General features: G+C 38.3%; 1 protein-coding gene across 1 annotated transcript in view; it reads left to right on the forward strand.

Moving 5' to 3' along the window:
• Positions 1-3,550: 3,550 nt before the first annotated feature.
• The window catches only part of akap12b (A kinase (PRKA) anchor protein 12b), a 47,473-nt gene continuing 28,163 nt past the window's right edge, over positions 3,551-22,860 (forward strand). Inside the window, exon 1 of the mRNA XM_042390675.1 lies at positions 3,551-3,923. Within this exon, the coding sequence (XP_042246609.1) occupies positions 3,795-3,923 (129 nt within the window). The 5' untranslated portion in view covers positions 3,551-3,794. The remainder of the gene's footprint in view (positions 3,924-22,860) is intronic.

A 22,860-nucleotide genomic window follows, 5' to 3' on the forward strand; every position in this document is an offset into this window, starting at 1 on the left:
GAAGCAGAGCAATAATCACTGCTTTCCAAATATAGTCAGATCTATACATCAGTGCCAGTGGTCAGCAGAAAAGAAGTAGGTCAGTTGTATTTGGACAAAATCCCTGGAGTAGATTTCCATTTTCCATAGAACAAGCATGAAACAGTGAAAGAGACTGTTTGTGAATGTTACCCCTCCTGTAAGTAAGTGTGTGTGTGTGTGTGAGAGAGAGAGCACGCCTTTTTAATATGCCCTTAAATTATTGTTTTATTGAGCGGAGACTATGACATATCCGGTAAGGCTTTCACTTTAATGAGAAACTCCTTCCCCCATCCCCCCCCTCCTCTTTCAGATGACATCAGCACTTCTGCGGATCGGCCTGACATGCTGAAGGTCATTCACTAACACATCTATCTGTGTACAACTGTAATGAGGGTTTCAGTCTTGGCTCACTCTCTCTTGTCGACACGAGTGTGAAGTCATTCTGTGGTTTTACAACATGAGCAGCCTATATGTACTACTTACTGAATCATGTATTGACAGAATGCTGCTTTGGTAGTCTGACATGATTCAGTATCACAAAGGTGATGAGAAATCACATCATGATTATTGCAAGACCTGCAATATGTAATTATAATTTTTAAACTGTGGTTAACAAGACTCTAAAACATTATTTTGAGGCAAGTTGTGTGTTACAGAAGTCCAATTAAAGGAAGGACTATTATGACAAAGTTGCATCTTCTGTCTCAAATGTCTAATTGTCTACATTTTCTGTGTTTGACGTTTAAATGTGGATAGTTGAGGACAGGGGATCCAACCATTGTTTCTGTTCTTTGGCTGCTAGACAGGACAATATATGTTTTTCCTTACAACCAAACAACTTGAACCTTTTAATAATGCAACTAAAAAACAAAAGGCTTAAAATGCTGATGGACTCTGTGATGACAGTTGTTTCAGGAAGTTGAAAGTAATTTTACAGCTACAGTTACTGGTTCCTCAATCACATAGAGACAGGCTGCCTCGCAACATGTTTGTAACAAAATTTACGTTTTTGTGGAAAAATTTCAAATCCATAGAAGAACCTCGGTGTGTTGGTGACATTTGCATTGGCGTCATTTGTATTCATCGCCAAATTTGAATGATTTTAGGATTTGAAATCTTGTTGGTTATTAATGACATACTCTCATGTAGATTAGGGTATCATCTTCATATAAAAGTACAATTTCTTGCTAAGTGTTGCCATACATGATTCAAAGCTGTGTTAATATTGTTTTTTTTACATATGAGACCTAGACATTTTAATCCATATGTCTATTAATTAAATATTTGAGGTGTTTATGTAAGGCCTGCTAGCCGCAGTCATATTTATTTCTTATTGTTTCGAGATTTTATCAGGTTAAAACATGAGACTTAAATGTCTCAGTGATGTCTTCAAGCGGTCAAGTTTCAAGTTTGTTAAATGTCAAAAGAAGTCAAGTTCAAGTCAGATCTGAAGTCCTAATTTTAAAATCCATAGTTCTGCTTCAGTGTGCTTCAGAAAGTGTTATTTCTTCAGGTTTTTGCCATCTGTTCAAATTACAAATAACTTCTTTTTTTTTTACCCCAGACTAAATAAAATGACCTCTGATTTGCCTTTATTTCATACTGTTTAATCTCGGCTCACAAGTCACCACAAACCACAAGACAGACATAAACCACAGAATGTATTCTACCTTATTTTCATTTTTCTATACTGTGTTTCTCTGCTCAAAGTGTTTGTTTTCTGTTGTTGTGCCGTGTGTTTTGGTTGTGGTTCAGCTGCAGCGACCCTCCGTCTAGGCCTGTGTGAACTTGGCTTTGAGCGTTGGGGCTGTAATTTGTGCGTTCTAAAATTCCAAAGAAAATGGCACATGGCTCAACCTGCAATTAACATTTAAACAAACATCATCTCCCCATCAGCGAGGCAGAGTTGCTCTACACTAACACACTTCAGGAGGCGCTGTCAGTACAGTAAAAATCAATCTATACAAACAAGGATGATGCATATCCTGTTTTTGTGCGGTTTGTATGTTGGAGAAAAATTAGATTAGAGACTCTTAACTAGATTATAATTACATTCTTGACCATACATTTGAGTTATGTGGCTGATTAACATGAAATGTGAGATACCATCTTGAACTTCACTGTAAATTCACTTGAAAAATCCAAGTGGATAAACTATGACGATTTAAGTATTGAGAAGTCAGATGGGAGTTCATATGATTGAACCACAGGAAGGAAACAGTAGCTCTCTCTCTCTATCTCTATCTCTTTCTCTGATATGAAACTACCTCACAATATTACCACAAAATGCACACAGAAACCATTTTAAACCCAAGCAAATTTACATTTCAAAGCACATTTCTCCTGACAGAGAGCCAAGAGTTGTTGCAGTGGTAGAATAAGTTTGATAACGTTTTAGTAAAAGTAGTTTTTATATATCGACCCATATTAACTTATTGTAGATACACTGGCATCTGTTTACATGTTTATACACTTCTCAAAAGACTTTTCAAAAAATGTTCTGTGGCATTTTTGCCTTCATCTACCTTCATCTTCATAGAGACGGTGTGTTATATTTGACGAATGTTCCCAGTTGGGAACATCATAGTTACATGTTATACACCCACCAGAAAGCCCCACAAGGATGTTTGTGGTCATTTAGAAATAGTGTCACCATTACATAATTTGTTCACCAGGAACCACTGACAAGTTTGTTTTTCAACTAAAAAATGTCCCACTCAGTATGTATAATGGTCACAGTTGGGGAAAAACTGACTGAAGGATCCATATCAAGATTGTTTATGTTTTTAAAAATGACTATGGACCAATATATCGTTATCAGTACACATTGTGGTTTATGAAAAAAAGACAATCAGCAGATATATTGTATTTTTTAAACTCTCAAATAGTATTATTCCTAATGGCCTCAAAAATTCAGTATCAACAGTGCTATAGTTTATATCAATGCATTTACCATTCCTTTACAAAATATCTGGGTACTTTAAACTCTAACAATGTATTACATTTTATTCGGTGTCTTGCATGTAAAAATAAAACGTGTTCTGCTAAAACTACAACCATCAGACAAATGTGGTGGAGCAAAAATATTTCCATTTAAAATTTAGTGCAGGAAAAGTATAAAATCGTATACAACGAAAATAAGTGTAAATAAATATTTGTAGTTTTTTTTTTAATCATTCCTATGGTATAAAACTTCAAATTTTCCCCCTTTGACTTGTGCAGGTTTTGCTATGACGATTCCCTGATTTGTGATGTGATGTGTGTTTTACATCAACAGCTCTAATTTAATTTAGCAATCTCTTGGGATAGATTTAATTTCTACAGAGGATGGATAAACATTTCCAGAGGCTATAAAGCCTTCATTTCATTTATTAACCGTCATCCTCTTCTCTCACCTCTGTCGCGCTGTCGTCTGTCCTCCATCAGCAGCGTCTCTGCTGCTGCCGCTGCTGCTGCTGCAAGGCGTGCCGCGGCGCACCGGAGCCCCATGTGATAGTGACGGGAGGTGTGGGAGGTTGGAGGAGGAGGAGGAGGAGGAGGGGGTGTCCTAAAACAGTTTGCTGGTCCTCACATTTCATCACTCCAGATCCAGGCCACCCCGGGGCGGAGCTGCACTGTAGAGCTCGTAATTCGGACGCGTTTGGATACCAGCTTCTGTAACCCAGTTGTGTGTGTTATCTTCGTGGTTGACTCGGGGTAGTTTTTTTTTTTTTTTTTGCTTTAAATTGAACATAACCAAAGACAAGAAGTGTCCACCTCTGTGTTTGTTAGCCATGGGAGCAGAGAGCTCAGTGCAGCGGGACGTGAAGAGCCAGGAGGATGCCTCAGCCTCAGCCTCAGCCGGGGAGCTTAGTGCGGAGGTGAAGGTGCTCCAGGAGGGAGGCAGCGTCCTCGACAGCAAGGTACAGTCTTTAACTACTGACACCTTTTTGGTCCCTGTCACTGCTCACCACACCTCCCTGCGCAGTAGGCACAGAGCCGAGAGCGCAGTGAGACAGTCTGGATGATGTAGGGACGTTTATCCTGCTTCCTACTGTCTGCTGTAACGCTCCTCACTTTAATTCTTTTATATCCGCTTACCTGTGTGTTTGCAAACATACCTGTCGTCCCCCTCCTCCCCCTCTCTCCCTTATATGTCCCACTCTGTGTGCATCAGTAGCGCGCTGCAGCCTCCATGCGCCTCCGATGCTGTTTTTGCTGAGTAATGGGTCGAGGTGTCTGCAGTCCCGCAGTAATAAAACAGTCCAGATTTATAACCAAACAGACCACCTGCGTTCAGGGTGTTAGTCATCAACACTGTGGATCACGAACCTACACATATTCATTTCTTTTGATGGTCTTTGGGGCTCTTGAAGAAAGCAGTGATGGATGATTGAATAAGAGTGTGACACACTAATAATAACAGGCTCACATCCTGCACTTTTCATGTTGTTTTCCCCCAAAGAGATCGAAATATCCTTAGCTTTTCGACTTGAATTAAAAAATAGTAATCCTCTACAACATTTCAGAAAGGATTCTTTATAAATATCATCTTAATTGGCAGATTTCTGTTTCTTTTACCTGCACAAAGGTAGAAAAGTTAAAAATTTTAGGCAGCAAATTTAGACAAATTAAAAATACATAATAATAATAATATAATAAGATAGTAATATGTTATTTATATGGCACCATAACAGAGTTATAGAGTGCTTCACAGTAAAAACAAGAAATAAAAAGTAAATAAAATCCAAAAACACAAAAGTCAAGATAAAAAATTATTGAACACATATAGTTATAACAGATGTGGAGAGAAACTAAACTTTGGTTTCAAGTACACATCAGAAAATAGACAAAATCTAGTAAAATAATAGGAAAGAAATGTGAAAATAAAACATGAGAGACATGATTTCACAAAAGTCACCATAAACTCACCATTTAAAGCAGACAGAATAAGGTCTAACCTTTCAGCTTCATAATATAATCGTCATTATTAGTTTTTTTTTTTTTTTTGTCCCATCCTGTGCTGATGTGTATCATTCAGGATTCTCTAGACCTCATGACTCCAAAACCATTAATGAATAATTAATAAAAATACAATGGGAACCTACTTGGAGAGAAAGCCCACTTTGCAGCCTATAAGCATGAACTTTTTTCCTCCCATTAAAGTCCCATTTAAGTCTGTTGTTGAAGTTCAGCACTGTGAGCTTTGACACTTTGTTGTAGTTAATGCCAGATAATAAATGTGCTGTAGGCTTGATTAACTCTTGTGCTATGCTATATCTCCACATGTTAATGAAAATACAACTGAACTCTTCTTTTTAAAAGTTAACGCCTTCTTCATTTGTGCGGCCGTGCAGTGCGTGTCGAGGTCCGGCTGTCATCATCAGAGGTATCTTGCAGACTCGGCACTCTTAGCTGTGTGTAAATTGCTCAGCATTGTGTGAGTGAATATTTGGAAAGCGCCTGCTAATGACTATGTATGTTTCACCACCTGCTCTATTCACGCCTCGTATAATCTATTGGATTTATTGACTTTTTTTATAGGCAGGAGGTCAACAGGTCACATTTTGTGGCCAGTCTGTCTTCCTGAAAGGTCAACACAAAGGTCAAATGACGCTGAGACGAAGGTTAGGAGAGAGAAAGGATATAACGTTTGGTAAAGATTTCAATCATACGTTTGCTCATTCTTGTTTAATTCTCAAGAATGTGTCTTGTTTGCTCCTGTTTTCACATGCCGGCGTGTTTGTACAATTGTTCTCCAGTGACTTGACATCATCTGTGTGGCAGTCGGATGTTTTGTTAAGTCTTGAGCTGTTATCACAGGTATCATCGTGGTGGCGGTGTTTTCATTCGTATTTCACTCGTGACATTGGAATGTATGATATGAAACGTTTCAAAAGTGCTCATCTGACTTTAGTGTGTCTATTGTGCTTTGTGATTCCAGCTGATACACTTCATGTGCCCGTACCTTTGACAAGACGTCTCTCCGTGTAGCACATTGCTGGTCACAATGCCTGCACTGTCCTTGGCTGCTGGCAGCTTTGATACTAGCCAGGCTCATATTGTTTGTTATTGTACTCACACTCATTCCACATCAATAAAAACAGGTGATCAGTAGCCAAAAGAACTGGAAGTACGGGGAAATATCGGATCACTTTACTTCATTTGTAGAAATATGAGAAGCACATCAATTGCCCAAGCCACTATTGAATCATTGCTTGAATCTTCTTGGCTAAATTGAGTAAAATCAGTGACGCAAATTTGAATGTGATCTAATTTCGACATGACAAGTTGGAATGGCTTTACAACGTGAGATTATTTGTCTCGCGGAAGTTTATTATTGTTCTGTTTGGTAGCTAAGAAGCTCACGATCAGACTGGTTTATGGACATATGATGACTAAGGATATGAAGATGACATGAAATTATATGAAATATTATATGATGTCAAGCATGTTCAGTTTACATATTTTGTAAAACACATCCATGACACCGCTTTTTCCGTGCACATTAATACTTGTATAACTGCTGTCAACAATCCTGAAAAGTGAGGAAAAATCTTAAATGTTCAAATAGCTCCTATTTTGTACTTGCAAATCTGTTAAGTTTGTCATGAAACACAGAAGAAGACCATGACCTTGTCTGAAGCACAAAGTGTTTTATTCCTCACACATTACAAAATGGAGGATATAAGAAAGGCTTTTTGTCTAAGATGAAAACAGTGATTTGGAAACCATTTATTTAGATTGAATGGTAAACAGAGATTACACTGATTTTACATGGAAATGGAAGGAAGTGGGGGGAAGTGCGTGTGTGTGTGTGTGTGTTTGCGTGTGTTTTGGATGGTGACAGTGTGTGCTTGGTTGAAGCGGATGGAGTCTTCCTGCTTGATACACAGTCAATAAATATCCTCCTCACTCCACAGAGGAATTTTAGCAATGCTTCTCTCTCCACCACCACCACCAGTGACCCGCCTTCCTCATACCTCACTGTCTCCAACAACCTCAGAAGTGTTATCAAAATAATCAGATGAAGGTCATGATACACGTAGGTGTTTACACGGATTGCAGAGTTGCTTCCAGGAAGGTTATGTTGTTGCAATCTACAGTACAGGAATCATTTTGTTAATGCCACAAAATCAGCTCATCTGAATATTTGAGAATGTTTTCATCGAAAAAATGTAGCTTTTTCCCACCACCGCTATGTTGTTGCCTGTGCACTATTGTCTGTGAGAGCAACATTATAGTTTGGAAGTGAAATGTACTAAACAAGGTGATTGCGCATGATAGAATAATTATTTACTTAATCATGATCACAAAGTTGTAATGTAAGCTTACCTTTAAAGTCCAACTGAAATCACATTTAATCATCCCTCTTTGCAGTGAAAAATGATGTCAACATGTTTTTTTTAAATGTATTGTTAATAATAAAATTATTAGAATGAATTTGAAAAAAAAAGTCTTTTGGGAGAATTTTTGTCTCAGCTGGCTAGAGGGTTGTCGGGGGCTTGTTTGATTAACATTAGCTGGTAGGCTACTGGTGTTACACTGTATACAAGCTGCTGTAGCTACAAGTCATGGACAGACAGCGTGTCGCTAACAGGGATTTTGAGCAATGACCAAACCAGTGTCTAACCAGACCAAAGTGACATTTGCAGATATATTTACATACTGTTTAATGTGCTGCAGTTGAGCGGCTAATCAGCTATCTAGTCTGCTAACTGATGTTAGCTGTGCACTTTCTCCTGGTATACGTTTGTTTGGTGGCTAAAGTGCAGGACAAGACATGTATTTATGTTTGTAAGTTAGATAAGGACATTTTAGCAGGAAAGCTAATGTGGATTGTTGTTCAGAGTCTGAGATCCCTTGTGATTCGATGCTAAATTTGTCCGACTGGCAGTACAACAGTAATTATTCACAGTTAAAGAGTAACTGAACACCAGGCTGAAAAATAGTGTTTCACTGCCCTCTCTGGTTGAACGTTTCAAGTTCCTATGTGCTCTTTTGCACATGTACCTGCACCCAGCTGTGATGTCACTGTGTACTAACACACCTCGGAGTACACCTCTACATCACTGCAGCAAGGTGAGAAGTTACACAACTGGAGATCAATAAAAAAACAAGGTTTTCAATGTGTTAAATTGCTCTTTAAGCTGAAAATCTTGCAGGAGTTTTAACAGAATAACGTGCAGAAAAATTACTAATTTTTAAACATGACCAACATGTATAATTTGCAGAGTGGATGTGTCTAACGGGGGACTCTTTCTTAGTTTCCTAATCCACTTCTCTTTTCTGCACCCCAGCTAGAGAGGAGCTTTCTGTAAATTCGCTGTTACTGATGTGAAACTGCCGTATATATCAGTGTGGTTATACACATCTACACTAACTCCCAAATGAACAATAGCAAACACATTACAAGTAACCACCTAGACAGACATGAGACTTGCATCACATGTCCTCCATGATCCTTCACCCATCACAATAGCAGCAGCAGGTGACTCCAATCATCCAACATCATGTTACATAATGTAATGTGTGCTGATTAAGGCTCATACGTTCCTGTATAATGAGCTGCGGCTGATCAGACGCTGCTGTGGCTCTGATTATCCTGTTTAGCAGAGAGAGAGAGACAGAGTGGGGGGGGGGGGGGGGTCAAACAGAGGATCCATTGAGGATGGGCTGGGACAGGGACAAGCCGGGGGCCCCTGTGTGCACCGGCCCAAAACAAGAGGAAGAAACCAACAGGGGAGGGGGTGGAGCAGCATTTTGGGTGGGCAAGGGCAGAGGGGACGGGTGTGGAGTCCAGAGAGAGAGAGAAAAAAAGAGTTTGAGAGAGAAAGAGAGTTAGAGGGGGACCCGCCAGCGTGACATAAAGTCAGATGAATCAGCCGATTGTTCCCTTAGTCCTCCCTCCTGCCTGATTTTAAAAGGACACTGATGACAGAGGTTGGGTGAAAATGGGCTCTCGTAAAAAGAAAAGAGCAAACTCAGAGTGTGTTTATAAGTGTGAGTGTAGAAAGTGAAGGTATGAGGCCTATTTGTCTTACTATCAGAGGGCTTACAAACAAATCTATTCTATCTAAAAAAAAAGAGTAAAAGTAAAAATGTATTTGATGTAGCTAACTTCCTTGTTTACTTTCATTCAATCAGTCATTTCCACTCAAAATGTACTTTTCACCTGCATATTCTGCATATCATGCAGAGAAAACATCAGCTGCTGTAAACACCACTGATATAATAACACATTGTACATCCAGAGAAACAACTGCAACTCAAAGAAAATATTGTTTAAAGGAAAGGTTTGCATTTTTTCAAGTCTATCCTAACATGACATGTCCATATGTACAACAAATGACTTTTTGTTCGCTGTAAGTATTCAGTCCATACTGGCCGTCAAGAAATGTGTAAACATAAATGTGTAAAGTGATGTGTAAAAATTACTTCTTAAATTCAGCTGAAGCTAATCTAATAATCAGTCTAAATTAGACAAATCTGCTTAAAACTGATTACAAGCTTAAGCAAAACTAAACTGGTAAATTCTGTTTAGGGAATGTTAGTTTGCATCTTCTGACAGTGAGATCTGACATAGACATGTGTGCTAAGTTTCCTTCTCCAGAGGTTTATCTTCATTGTGGAAACCAAAACATCTTTCACTGTGTGTCAGAAATAATTCAATTAATGGAGTCAGAACAGAAAGTCAACAGACAAAGGTTATTCTGTACTATTCCACACATGCAAGGACATGAGAAATTGTATTAAATCAGAGGAATGCAATTTAAGCATGAGGGAGTTTTCCATCCCCAAATGTAAAGGCAAACTCCCAAACTGTAACTGCATTGTGCAAACTGTTGCCTCACCAGTTTTTTTTTTTTTTTTTATGAGTAATGATAATGAACAGCCATGAACTTTCATTTCTTATCATCTTTGACAGTAAAAGCGTTCTTATCATGATTTTTTACACATCTGCAGTCACAAAACTGGAAAGGAAACTCAAAAATGCTCCAAAACATCAAACTGATTGCTTAACCAAATATGACTTAATGAAATATTATATAATTAAGATAATTTACCATCACACTGTCAACTATAGTAAATTTTCCATGGTGATTGTTTTGCTCTAAAAAAGTAAATCAAATTAAATGTATGATTCTTCTCTCTCATTTTAGTAGAGGAGAAACAGGAAGTGGCTTTCTGTTAATTAGTCTGTCCCACAGCCCAGTGCTGTATCTTCCATCTCTCAGATTCACTGCCAGCTCCATTACAGTGAAAAAAGTGTGTACCGAGGATGTGAAAAACCAGAGCTCTTTTATTCCTCTATCCAACAAATTTGAGTTCACTCAAATTATTTGATCTAATAATGAGTCCGCAGGACAATGTCAAACCCCGAAATGGCATCAACAAAAAAAAAAAAGTTACATAATGTCAATGCTTCTTTTTTTTGTGCTTGTTTTTGTTTATTACAGCGCCTGTGCATTGTTCCCAGCTCATTTTTCCAGCTCATTTATCCATTAAATTGTTTACAGTGCGGCAGAACTGAAATAAGTTTGTTCGTCTTTCCACCAAATAACTGAGTTAAGTCCAGAAATGAGAGGACATTTACAAGATCATAAAAGCTGTGTCATTCAGAAATGTTTCCCATGACTCTGCAGTGTATGCAGTGTGATGATCATATTACAGTCAAAATCCTCTGTGGTTTAATGTAGTTGTTCCCAGCCTGTGTGTCAGGACATCTGTTATTGGTTGCAATGTAAATCTGAGGATGATTGACGTGACTGTAGATTGCAGTTGCAGAGTAGCAGAATAAACATATTTCTGCTGCAAAAAATAATGTTATATTCCTCAGAATTTCCTTTTATCTCTCTTTTATTTGATGTGAAATATTTGATAATTTTTACATCTTCAGGCCTTTAAAACTTCTTCAAATTGAACAAAGGAAAAAAATCACTAATTGGTTGAGCTGTCCACAACTAACACAGACCTGCAAACTGTAACTATGGATTTCAAGTAGATATTTTTGCTTCATCTAAGCTTGGCAACCGGTTTAAGACACTGTGATTGAGTGCGTTGATAATTCAGTGTCATAAATTCACTTTCACTTGACTCTGAGTGTACTTTTCTTAAAAAAACATAAAAACACATGAAGAAATGGGTACACTTTATGCCAAAGAGATGATAAAAAAGAAGTGGACTGTTTCAAATAGTGACATGATTGTTGTGGTGCCATGCTCATATTGAGGCCTGAATTTGGTTAACACAAATTGGAAAATGGTTTTTTATTCAATTTAGAAGTTACAACTTTAGATTCACAAACACAACGTAATCATACAGTATCAGTGCTTCTTGTTGGCAGTAGTGATGATGGAGATGTTAGGAGGAGTTTTCCTGATTGAGAAGCATTGTCTTGTTGAGTGATGGCGTCTTATTGACACATCATCACTCCACAGAGACTTACAGCCACTCTGTTCCAGTCAATCATGATTGGGAGACTGTGCCATATCAGCTTTCTTTTGCTGTCTTTCTCTGACATGCACATTTCCAGGTCTATATTTTTATTCTGGGGCTCTACTGGAATATCTTTGCATTATTTACAGTTACAGTTACAGCTCCTGTCTCTAACCTTAGCAACAAAGGCTATGGAGGCAGCATTTTTACATATGTTCACCTCAAGTTTTGGACCTTTAACCATGTTTAACACAGACATCCGACATCATAACAGTATAAAAATAACAGAAAATCACAAAAAGCATGATATGTATAAGGATTTAATCCTTCACCAGTTTTTTTGTCCGCATGCAAAAGCAAAGTTAGCTAAGAGCACTCAAAGTTCCTCCAAATCAAATAATTGTTTGATATTAGCCTGAAGAAACTACATTACAGCATTTTAAATAAATGAGGTTATCTGTCTTTGTATAATTAGATTGTGATCATGCACAACATCTGATTGCAATATAATACATATCTCACAAAGAATGCTCTGAATAGTTTAGGTTGCTCATATTTGACCCATGATCTGTGTATGAATCAGTGGATGGTTGGTTGATTTTAGGAGCTTCAGTGTGACGACCCCTCTGCTGCTGCTGTGCTCTGTTTGCTGGGGCGGGTACCTGAGGGCTGATTAGTGAGATGGGACACACATATATACAGCCAGAGAAGCTGCTAGTTCAGACTCTCTCTTCTCTCCCCTACACCACCCATACATCATGCACTCACTCATCCAATCCCTACATCACTGATCTTACAGACTAACCACACCAATTTGTTATTTTGGTTTGTTCTGAGTACTTTGTTTTAAATAAATTTGCTTTTGTAATATAGAATACCTGTGTGACTTCCCTTTTTTGCCACAATATAGAGCCAGGCTGTGATATTCACATACAGGTGTTCACTTTCTTATTGATGTCTGTAAGTTAGAGCTGTGGCATGAATTTATCATCGTTTTTTGCACAGTTCACTGTTTTAAAAATGTATTTACGTCTGTTCTGGCTCCTCCACTGCAGCACTGCGCTCAAATAACCTCTCCGCTACCTCCATTACATCATCTGTGCACCCGTTCACCCATCTTTCCTCCACAGTGCCTCTCTTTCGCCCTCTCCTCTTTTTGGTCCATGATTCATCTCTCATCTCTCTTTCCACGTGAGTGGAGATGCACCAGGTTACTCCATTTTGTTTGAGATCCAAAGTGCTGAAACAAAATCGTACTCTTTAGATCCCACCTCACTAATTTACATGTCTATACATGACTAAAATTTATGATGTGTCATTGTACAATAACACATAATACACTTAAACTACAAATATATGTGTGTCACAGTCTTCCAAAACAGCCCATACAAGTGTTTCTTGATCTAAGGCTCCTATCAGCAGGATGACATTGTTTTTTATTGATTTTTAACAGTTACAACACTGATCTGAAACCGTTGTGGTTAAGATTAGGTTAAGTTTAATCATCTAAAACTGATTGGTGAAGGTTAGATAAAGATTGTGACCATAGTTAAATGAAACCAGTGCTGATTGTTGGAAGGAGATAGGATGCAAACAGCAGTCTGCAGTGTTAAAGTCAAACACTTTGCAGCATAGCACATTTACGCTACCTCTGGCTTTGCTCTTCACAGTCATTATTCATATGACCAAGCAAGTTGTCAGGAAAACTTAAACTTATGCCATTTCAAGCATTTGAACAACGACATGCTTTAGTGTCAGAGCATGTCTTTCTATGTTGTTTGGACCTTAAGTCTTAGAAGGCTCCATCAAATATTTTTTATGGATCTAAGAAGTAAGCTTAAAAAAAGGTGGTGTTATAAATAGTGTGTCTCTCATTCCCTCACCCCTCACTCACTCTCTCTTGCACTTGTTCACCTTTGGTTGCTGCCTTCCTCTCTTTTGCTCTTTTTTTGCACATCCATTTTTCATCAGCTTTGGTCCTGATGCAGCACTAACTGCCTCATAGAGCACAGTGGAAGATGTGTGAGGTCATGATGTGTGCGTGTGTGTGTGTGTGTGTGTGTGTGTGTGTGTGTGTGTGTGTTTGTACTGGTGTGTCTTCAGTGCTGGTGGGACTTGGGGCATTTGAAGGACAAATGGTGAATCATGGCTTCGATGCAGCTGCTCACTTGGTTAGTACACTCATGTGGGGCGGTGTTGCCTCTCTAATCTGTGCAGCTGAAGTGCAGCCTGAGATTTACTGTATTGACCAAGCTCACAACTCGTATATCACAATCCCTGTCCAATAATAGTAAAACCCATCAACCTGGGAATAAAAAGAGCAGTGGCGGAAAGTAACCGAGTACATGTACTCAAGTATCTGAATACTTATTTGACCACTGAAATGTGTATAAAACTAACAGTATGTATCCTAAACATAATATTTATATGTTGCTAAATTGCAACAGCAAAAACATTTTTAATTAATGTGCTGCATCTGCAAAGTGGCAAAATGTTCATATTGATTGTATCTGCAAAACATTCACTGTCAACGTATTTTAATTTGCTTTCTCTACTTTATCCGTTAGTGGCAATAAAAGCATGATTAATGTTCTTATGGTTATATATTATGCAACTGAAAGCACTTAGTTAATGTTACAAAGAGATCCTGGTGTTGTAAAAAGTTGACACAGGCTTTAAGCACCAGACAAGATGTGTTTACTTTTTCCATCTTTTTTTTTTTCAGTAGCTGACCCCGGTCTCTGGTGTCAAAGTTCTTCATAAAATCTTTATGAAACAGGATTGCCTTGTGGGACCCCTGATATTTATTATGATACTTGATCCTGTTGTAGACGAAACAGATTCCTACTGTAATTGGTAGAGTCATGACTAACTGCACTTTCGTCACAAATCATGACCTGTGTATACTGTTGCATTGGGACTCTTTAATTGTAAGTGGTGTCTTATGATGCCCACTGCTGTATCAGGATAATTAGAAACATACAGCACAGTGAATCAGGTGGTCACTGCTTACTCATTTGAGCCAAATGGAAGTGTTGTTTTAAACTGCTCACCGCTTTATTGGAATGGGGAGTGAAATATAACCGTACAGTTTACCTCCTCCATGAGCAAGACCTAACCTTTTTTACATGAACATGTTCCATAAGCAGACCTACAATATTTCATCATACTATACGACAAATAATTTTTCCACGTTGCATTTGACAGTTCTCCATGATTTAGCAAGACAACAAGCCACCATGACTTGACATGTGCTTGTTTGTGATTAAGCTGTGCCCCCTTTTTTTAGACTACGTAATTACATCAGCAGACTCAAGTCCATATACTGTTCCTGCTCTGTTAAGCAGACAAATGAAAGTAATGAGATGAGGAGAACAACTATGAGGAGTCGGCTGTTTTCTGGCTAGAAAACAGACCTCCTTTTAAATCTGATTTCTTTCACATGTCTCTTTTAACTGTGTTAAGAGAGCAGCGAGTCGAATGGCACCCAGCAACATGTGAGAAATAATATGATACATAATAATATATGACATCAAATTTCTTCTGAAATTCCTCTCGTCCAGCTGACATCTGCTCCTGTGCTTTAAAGCTGCACTAATTTTTGTGCAAACTATGGATCAAAAGACTATGTGTAATATGAGAGGCGTTGCTTATAGTGAATGAGAGAATTATGACCTGACTCTGCAGTTTGTTAGCAACTAGTGAGTCAGATGTTTACATGATATCTGTAAGTTAAAGGCAATGACTTGATGCATATTTTAAGACATTTTGCTTTTCACAACTTATCACCTCTGGATGAAAAGATATTTCCCTCAGAAGTTGATGGAGACCAAAACAGAGCTAAAATGAGAGTGAATATTGGACTGACTCCAAATGAATGATAATGTCCTGTGTCTGGTTCACCACAACAACCTTATAAGGTGATAATATGTCAGTGTTGTGTTTACAGGTTGTTAGTGTTACCAAGTTTGTTTGTTTTTCATTAATATACCTATCTGTATTATAGAGTATCATTAAACACTAAAACATGTCTTGATGCTTTACAAAATCTGCTATTGAAAAAAGTAAATTAGTGTGTTGAGTCCCACCTGTTCAAGTAAACAGAGCTAATAAAGGCTATTCTATGTCAACATCATAATCCACTACACACATTAGCATCACACTAACTTATTTTAATATACAAAATTTTCAACACAACCTTCGTTAGTTAGTTTATTGACTCACATATAAACCAAAAAAAGAAAAATATATCTTCAAATAAAAATGTGAGGTCGAAACATGTCATTATACAATATGATTCTGTGACCACATAAATAAAAATTACTGCACAACATGGGAATGTTCCAACATTTTCAGGAAAAATTTATTGTCTCTGGTAATAAATAGTAACTTAAATTCATTAGAGTTGTGCCAAACAGCAGTTATGCTTATGTCAACTCTCTCCACATCTTTACTGTAACATCTTCTCTCCTCTTGCTCATGGAGAGGAAGTAATACATTTCAGATGTAAGGAGCAATATGTGCTGTTTCTCAACCACACACATTAACTATCCAAAAATATTTGACTTTGGAAACTGTTCTTCAAACCCTTTGGAAAGATTAGTCAAAGATCATGTGTGGTTTAAGTGACGTATTTGACCTTGAATGTTGTTTCTGTGCCAAAACTTAGATCAAACATATAGACATTAGTAAGGCAATAATCTAAGAGTAATTTGAGGCCTAAGGCCATAAAAAACAAAGTCTGGTATAAGTGTCTCGCTAATTAAATCCATGTTTATAGCATCTGTATTCTTTCCAGACACCCCTTCTCACCAGTCATCTTCTTTTCTCACATATATGACTCTGGAGCTCAGATGCTTATCGGGGCTCAGAGATATTTAGAGATTCATGACAGGCGGGTCAGCAAAGGGGGTGGATTTGTTATTACAACCCAGTTAGAGAGGCAGGCCCCTGGGGTCAAACACTGGCCAGTGTGGCCTGATTATGATCATGTCCTGGGGGGTCTTTCCTCTGACCAGGCTGTTGTTGTTGTTTGGCTCCGTTTGCTGTTCAAGTGTAGCAGTCGCACAGATGAAGGGACGGGGGAGATGAAAAACAGACAAATTGTGGGAGGTATAGAGACGTCAGGTTAAAGGGTTAGTGATGCACTGATGTAGGTAAAGGACAACCTGGTTTCATGTGTTGGCCTGAAATGGCAACTAACAGGTGTGTGGACTCGAGGGTCACTCAGACTTTTGGTTTGCATTTCTTTCTCTCACACACACGACCACATAAAGACACACACACGCTCGAGTCTCGGCTTATTTTTATCCCTGCTGTTTTATTTATCTAATTTAGTGTCCTTTGAGTTGTCCTCTCACGTCATGTATATGAACTAAGCGGAAATCAAATAAAGCACACAGTCACACAAAGAGACTGGTGTGGTGTCCAGGGCTGAGATGTAGAAGACCAAATATGATAGGTTACCATTTTTAGCAAAATACTTTCTGAAGATATTATTTTATCTCTCTTCTTTTCATGTAGTTCATGAAATTTGATCAATTATGTCAGTTACCACCAGAGCTGTTTCTCAGGTCTTTTGGTACAAGTCCAAATCAAATCTAAAGTCTCATCAAAGCAAATGCAAGACTCATGTCTAATGCCAACCATTACAGTGATTCAAGATGGTATTTGAACAGTTTGCTGTTTTAAAGTATCTTACATAACTAACACAGAGTCCTTTCAATGCATAGGTTTAATAATTTAAGGTGCGTGCAAGACCTACTGCTGCTGTCTCTGGCTTCAGGGATCTCAGTGTTGGTTGGTGAAATAATATTGGACAGGTATTGGATGAATTGTCATGAAATTTTGTACAGACATTCATGTTTTCCTCAGGATGAATTGTAATAACTTGGATCAACATTTAATGTGTCTAATATTTTGGTTTATGACCAGATACCTGCAAAATGGACACAATTCCAATCGGCATCAGCTGTGCTTTGTGTTTGGTGCTGATTTGCAAATTTTAGCATGCTAATATGCTAAACTAAGATGGTGAACATAATAAACATTATACCAGCTAACCATCAAGGTGTTAGCATTGTCATTGTGAACATGTTAGCATGATGACATTAGCATTTAGCTCAAAGCTACTGTAGACTCTTGTTTATATTTCCAGGATTTTATCAGATCAAAAATATAAATTTATACTTTTATAAAAACTGTTATGTCATTTATAGTTGCACTTTTATTGTAACTTGAGTAACTTTCAATGTGCTTAAACCCCAAACTATTTTAAAATAATCATATTACTGAGTCTGAGAACTATAATCAAATCCCAAACAATATCTACTTTACTATGGATTGCAGGACAGTTTTTAAGATTTAGCCAAGCAACAGAGTGAATGTGACCTTGCAAAACATCCTCTTATTTAATGACCACATAGGTTGATTGTACCATGCACTCCACAACGACCCATAGGTGTCTTTTCTAATACGCCACCTCTATCGCTGCTTTCCAAAACTGTTACAAATCACTGTTAAAAAATAATGATGTTTTATGATGTGATAACACTGTGGTTAAGGTCTGGTTAGGCTTAGGGAAAGATCATGGTTTGGGTTAAAATCATCATTTGAAACGTGGTGTGGGTTAAAGTTACTACTTCCTTAAAGTTAGGTAGCCTTCGTCATCATGGCAACAGTAAACACCATGGCAATGGTAGTAAGGTTTTTTTTTTTAAATGTCCTGACTCACAGCTGGAAACATAACACATGACATCAGGTCATAATTACTACAGCTGCTAGATGTCGTCTGTCACTCAAACATATCTATAGGTCGTTTTTGCCGACTGAATTTTCGACCTATACAGTCATATTTCTTTTGAGGACAGGCTGGACCTTTATCCATTAGAGATAAACTAAAAAAAACTAAAAAAAACAACTGGCAGCCACACCTTTAAACACACACACACACACACGCACACACAAACACAGGGAGTAAAGTGTTTTTTCCATATACAGCTTGTGTCTGTGTGTTTGCCAGTAAAGACCTGACAGATTTACGGTTAAGGATGCCTCCTCCTGAAAGCCACCATAAATAAAATCAGACAGTCAGACCTGCTCTGTATACACAGCAGAAGTGGACTAGACAACTGGAAAGAAAGAAAGAGGAAAAAAGAAAAAGGTGGAGATGGTTACTTTCCAATCTGCTGTAAATCTGTAACATTTCTGGATATGACGTGATGTTGTCAGATTTGGCTCGATCCAAATGTCTAAGGGATTATTGTGAATTTATCCAAAATGTATTAACTTTTAGAAGTATGATTTGATTGGAGACATAAATTCAAGGTGATAAGGTCTCATTTGACTCGTTCAGTGTTGCTTTATTTCATTTCAGCCTGCACTAGACTGCACTAACACACACATGGTCATGCACACACAGAAGCTCAGGTACTCACCATCTGAGCACCTGAGCAGAGTTAATGGATTGTGGAAACAGTGAGAGTGTTCTTCGGGGGTCTTGTCAGGCTTTGATCTTTGGTATGTACTGAATGTGGGGGTCAGGGATAATAGATTGGGGGCTGGCAGGGGTGAAGAGACATGAAGAAAGAAGGAGGGAGGGAGAGGGAGACAGACATGATGGTCACACAGGCCCCTGAAAACTCCTGTTAGACCTGGGCGAAATATTTATTGGCAAATACCTCACGTTGCTCGTTTTTACCTGCTTAGAATACCTGATTGCAAGGTTTGATTAATCAGGACTGTTCAGATGGTAGTTAAGTTGACAACCTGAGAATAAACTTACTGTTATACACTTTTTTGTGTTCTTCTAAGCTTTTGGGCAGCTGCTAAGTGCCAAAACCCACTTACAGGAATTGAATTTGAAGGCTCACAGTCACATGATGTTTAGCAGGTATAAAGTTTATCACGTTCACCATCTTAGATTAGCATGTTATCATGCTAACATTTGCTAGTTAGCCCTAAACAAAAAGTACAGCTGAGGTTAATGGGAATGTCATTTGTCTGTACAAAACTTTGTGGCAATCCATCTAGTAGATGTTGAGATATTTCACTGGATAAAGTGAAAAGTTTGATCTGCTGGTGGCGCTAAATGTAAATACAGAGAGTCACCAAAGTCAGTGTAGGGTTCCTCCTCTGGGGACTTTGGATATCTGTACAAAATTTAGATAATTTTAGTCTGGTCATCTCATGCATGGCTAAAAATTAATTAAAAACATCAACAGATTTTGCAAACAAAACATTGTGTAACTTGTAGTGCAAACATTGTAGTTGGATCATGTCTTGTCTGCTTTTAAGTACAAAGTAAAGTAAGTAGGACTCCGGTGCCTAATCCACAACTTATTTTCATTTTCTTGTTATTTTTCTGTTCACTTTGTGAACCTGAAACATTATCTGAGGACATAGAGGACCTTGTCTTCATGCTGCAGGAAACACAATTTTTGCTTGTGTGTTGACATCAAATTGGTGTGAAAATTAGTTTAAGCCAGTCTGCTCCTTTTAGAGAATCTAGCTATTTTTACACGAAAAGAAAGAAAAAAACAAAAACATCAACCCTTACTCATACACCTGGGTAAGAGTCATCCAACAGGATGATTTACTGAACATAATGTGACATTAAAATGAGCCACAAGGGAAGGACTACTCCCCAAGTCCCTTATCTATTACATTCTTCTTGTTTCTCCTCGTTCTGGCTCTCTCTTTCTCTTCTCCTCTCTCCTTCTATCTCCAAATCTCTGCTTTCACCTCCTCTCACTCCTCCTCCCCTCTGTCTTTATCTTCCTTCTCTTCATTCCCAGTTGCCCCCTGTGACGGCGTCATCCTCCTTTTGTCTGCACAGAGACTCTGTCCACACCTCGAAGGTCAAGAGGTTGCAAGGTTAACCGTCACGAACAAACTACGGCCCCACAGAGAGTCTTTAAGCCTGTTATCTCCTACTGCGAGTTTGCTTGCGTGTGCATATGTTCATCTGAGAAAAAAAGCTCAAGTGATAGTTTTTCCAAACTGCAACACAGATGTTCAACCGAGACAGCTGAATTCATTATGACTGACAGATCTGCAGGCTGGAGTTATATTTTTGTGACTTATATAAGGTCTATAAACCAAACTGATGCTGCTGTTGTTGTCCTAAATCAATTTCACCTGCTATTTTAGATTCCCTTGTCTTGCATCCCATTTGATTACATTAAACCTCTTCTAATTTATTTGAGGGAATCAGATTTAAATAAAGGTCACTGAAGCTGTTTCTGAATACTTATTTCAGCCTCTTCTCTTGTCCGATTCCCGGAGTGGAGACCTGGGTTTGAGATGTCATTTACCAGCTGTGTCACCCTCTTCTTTTCCATTAACTCCCTCCTCCTGCATTCTGTGTTTGGTTTAAGGGGTATAAATCTCCCCCAGCTGGCCTCTGCGGAGTGATTTAGGAGACAGCGGGTCGTCTCTCTCCTGGAGCCACCAGCTGCCTTTTTAGAGTGTAGGGATGCAGCCGAGAAGTAAACAAGAGATAGGCGATAGGAGGAAATAAGAATCAAAGATTAATTGAGCGAAGGAGAAAGAGCAATGGTGTGTGAGAAAGAAAATGGCAAAAAACAAAACTTTATTCCAGTGCCGATCTTAACTTTATAGGGGTGCTTTATCATAAAAGGTGCACTGTGAAATTAAACTAGATTAATCTATTTACTACTCATGTTTCAGGCAAGACATCTTGTTTTATCCAAGAACTATATGTTAATGGGCTAAATCTATGTCATGTACTTTTGCGATAGAATAATTTGTTATTACATATGTCAAGGCTGACATAGCAAATGTAACGTCACAACACAGGCAGAATCAGTAAAATCACAGCTCCTTGAACCAATATGACACTGTGATTAACCCCCATATCTCTGTTTACACAATTTTGAACAAAAATGGGGCATAAACATTATGTTTGCTTTGAGAGTAAATTTAGTCTCTTTTATGTGTAGGTAGTAGTAAAGAGGTACAGAAATCCCTATAATTCTCTGGATGTATGTACAGAAGATGTTTTTTTTCCCTCATTGTTAACAAATTCCATGAAAAGACAAAAATAAACGATGTGTTAGTCCAACGCTGCCCATTGGTTCCTTCTCAAAGTGTAAACCTATAAAAGCAGGTCACTAATACATTGTTTCATTTTAGTAAGCAGATAGTTTAAGGCTCAATAAAACAGCTGAACACTAGTTTTTAGCTAACAAACAGGAGTTAGGTGTTGTGTGGCTCACTGATGTGTTTTTGGACAACAATGGAGCTCTATTGAGACAGAAGAAAGATCAGGCTTTAGCTGCACAGGCAACACTTGTTAGCAGGATCTATTCATGATTAGTTTTGGTCTTCTTGTGGGATTTGTTGACAATAATAGAAATATAGAATATTACCAGAGTCATCCTTAATGTTTTTGGAGCAGATTTTCTGCCCTTGACTGTACCTGACATAAGAATTTAATTTAGTCAAGTGGGGAAACTCTTTCTCATCTCAGTTAATGTCAATAGAAGGGAATTATGATTTCACTTTCAAAGTGGATATATGCTATCTAATGTATGGCACTCATTGTAATTGCCTATTTGGATAATTCAATTTAACAAGTTGGATAAAACGAGCTACGTCTGATTGGTGACTCAGCATGTACGATAAAGGGCCACACCAACAGTCACACAGCAGAGCCTAATGGATCTGTAAACACTCAAGTGAATGAGGCTGCAGGGAAGAAGGGAGGCAGATAGAATATAATGGCGTATTTAGCCTCTTGTGATAAATGAAGATGAGACTATAAGCACAAATGAAAAGAGCTGAGAGAGGCTTTATAGGAAGAGAGGCAGCAGCAGGAGGTGTTTACTGATACTTGGCTTTATGTGCTCAGTAAACACAGCGCAAAGTGCTACCTGTGTGAGTCCATTCATTTGTTTATACTGCACGTAAGCTACAGTGCGCATCGCCTGCATCAGGGCAGGTATGTTTATTCCTCTTGTAAATTTGTCTAGTAATATGAAATATGGACACAAGAATGCTTCAAAAGAGAAAAATAACAACTATACATAAATAAAAATAAGGCTGGTAAAATGTTTTTCCATGAACTAAATTAAATTAGATCATATTACACAGGAAACCAGACGGAAAACAAACAAAACATTCTCTCTCTTTTTTTCCTGCTGTTGTTTTGCTTTGCAGATGTTGTGTGACCGTTCTGCCTTTGTGCACTTTTTTTTTTTGTAGCAGGTCTAAGTCTGTCTTTAGGTCTTTGTGGCAGACCATGTTGGCCAGGCAGACGTCAAAAAAATGCACAACTGGCAGCGAAACGTCAACGTATTCTGTCTGGGAACTCGTGAAAAGAATTCAGAGCAGCTCGGGCGATGCAGTACCTGTCAGTTTTGGGTCAGTTTTGGGTCGGTTCAGATTCAGTTCACTGAA

The sequence above is a fragment of the Thunnus maccoyii genome, chromosome 17, assembly GCF_910596095.1.
Source record: "Thunnus maccoyii chromosome 17, fThuMac1.1, whole genome shotgun sequence".
NCBI classification, from domain to species: Eukaryota; Metazoa; Chordata; class Actinopteri; order Scombriformes; family Scombridae; genus Thunnus; species Thunnus maccoyii.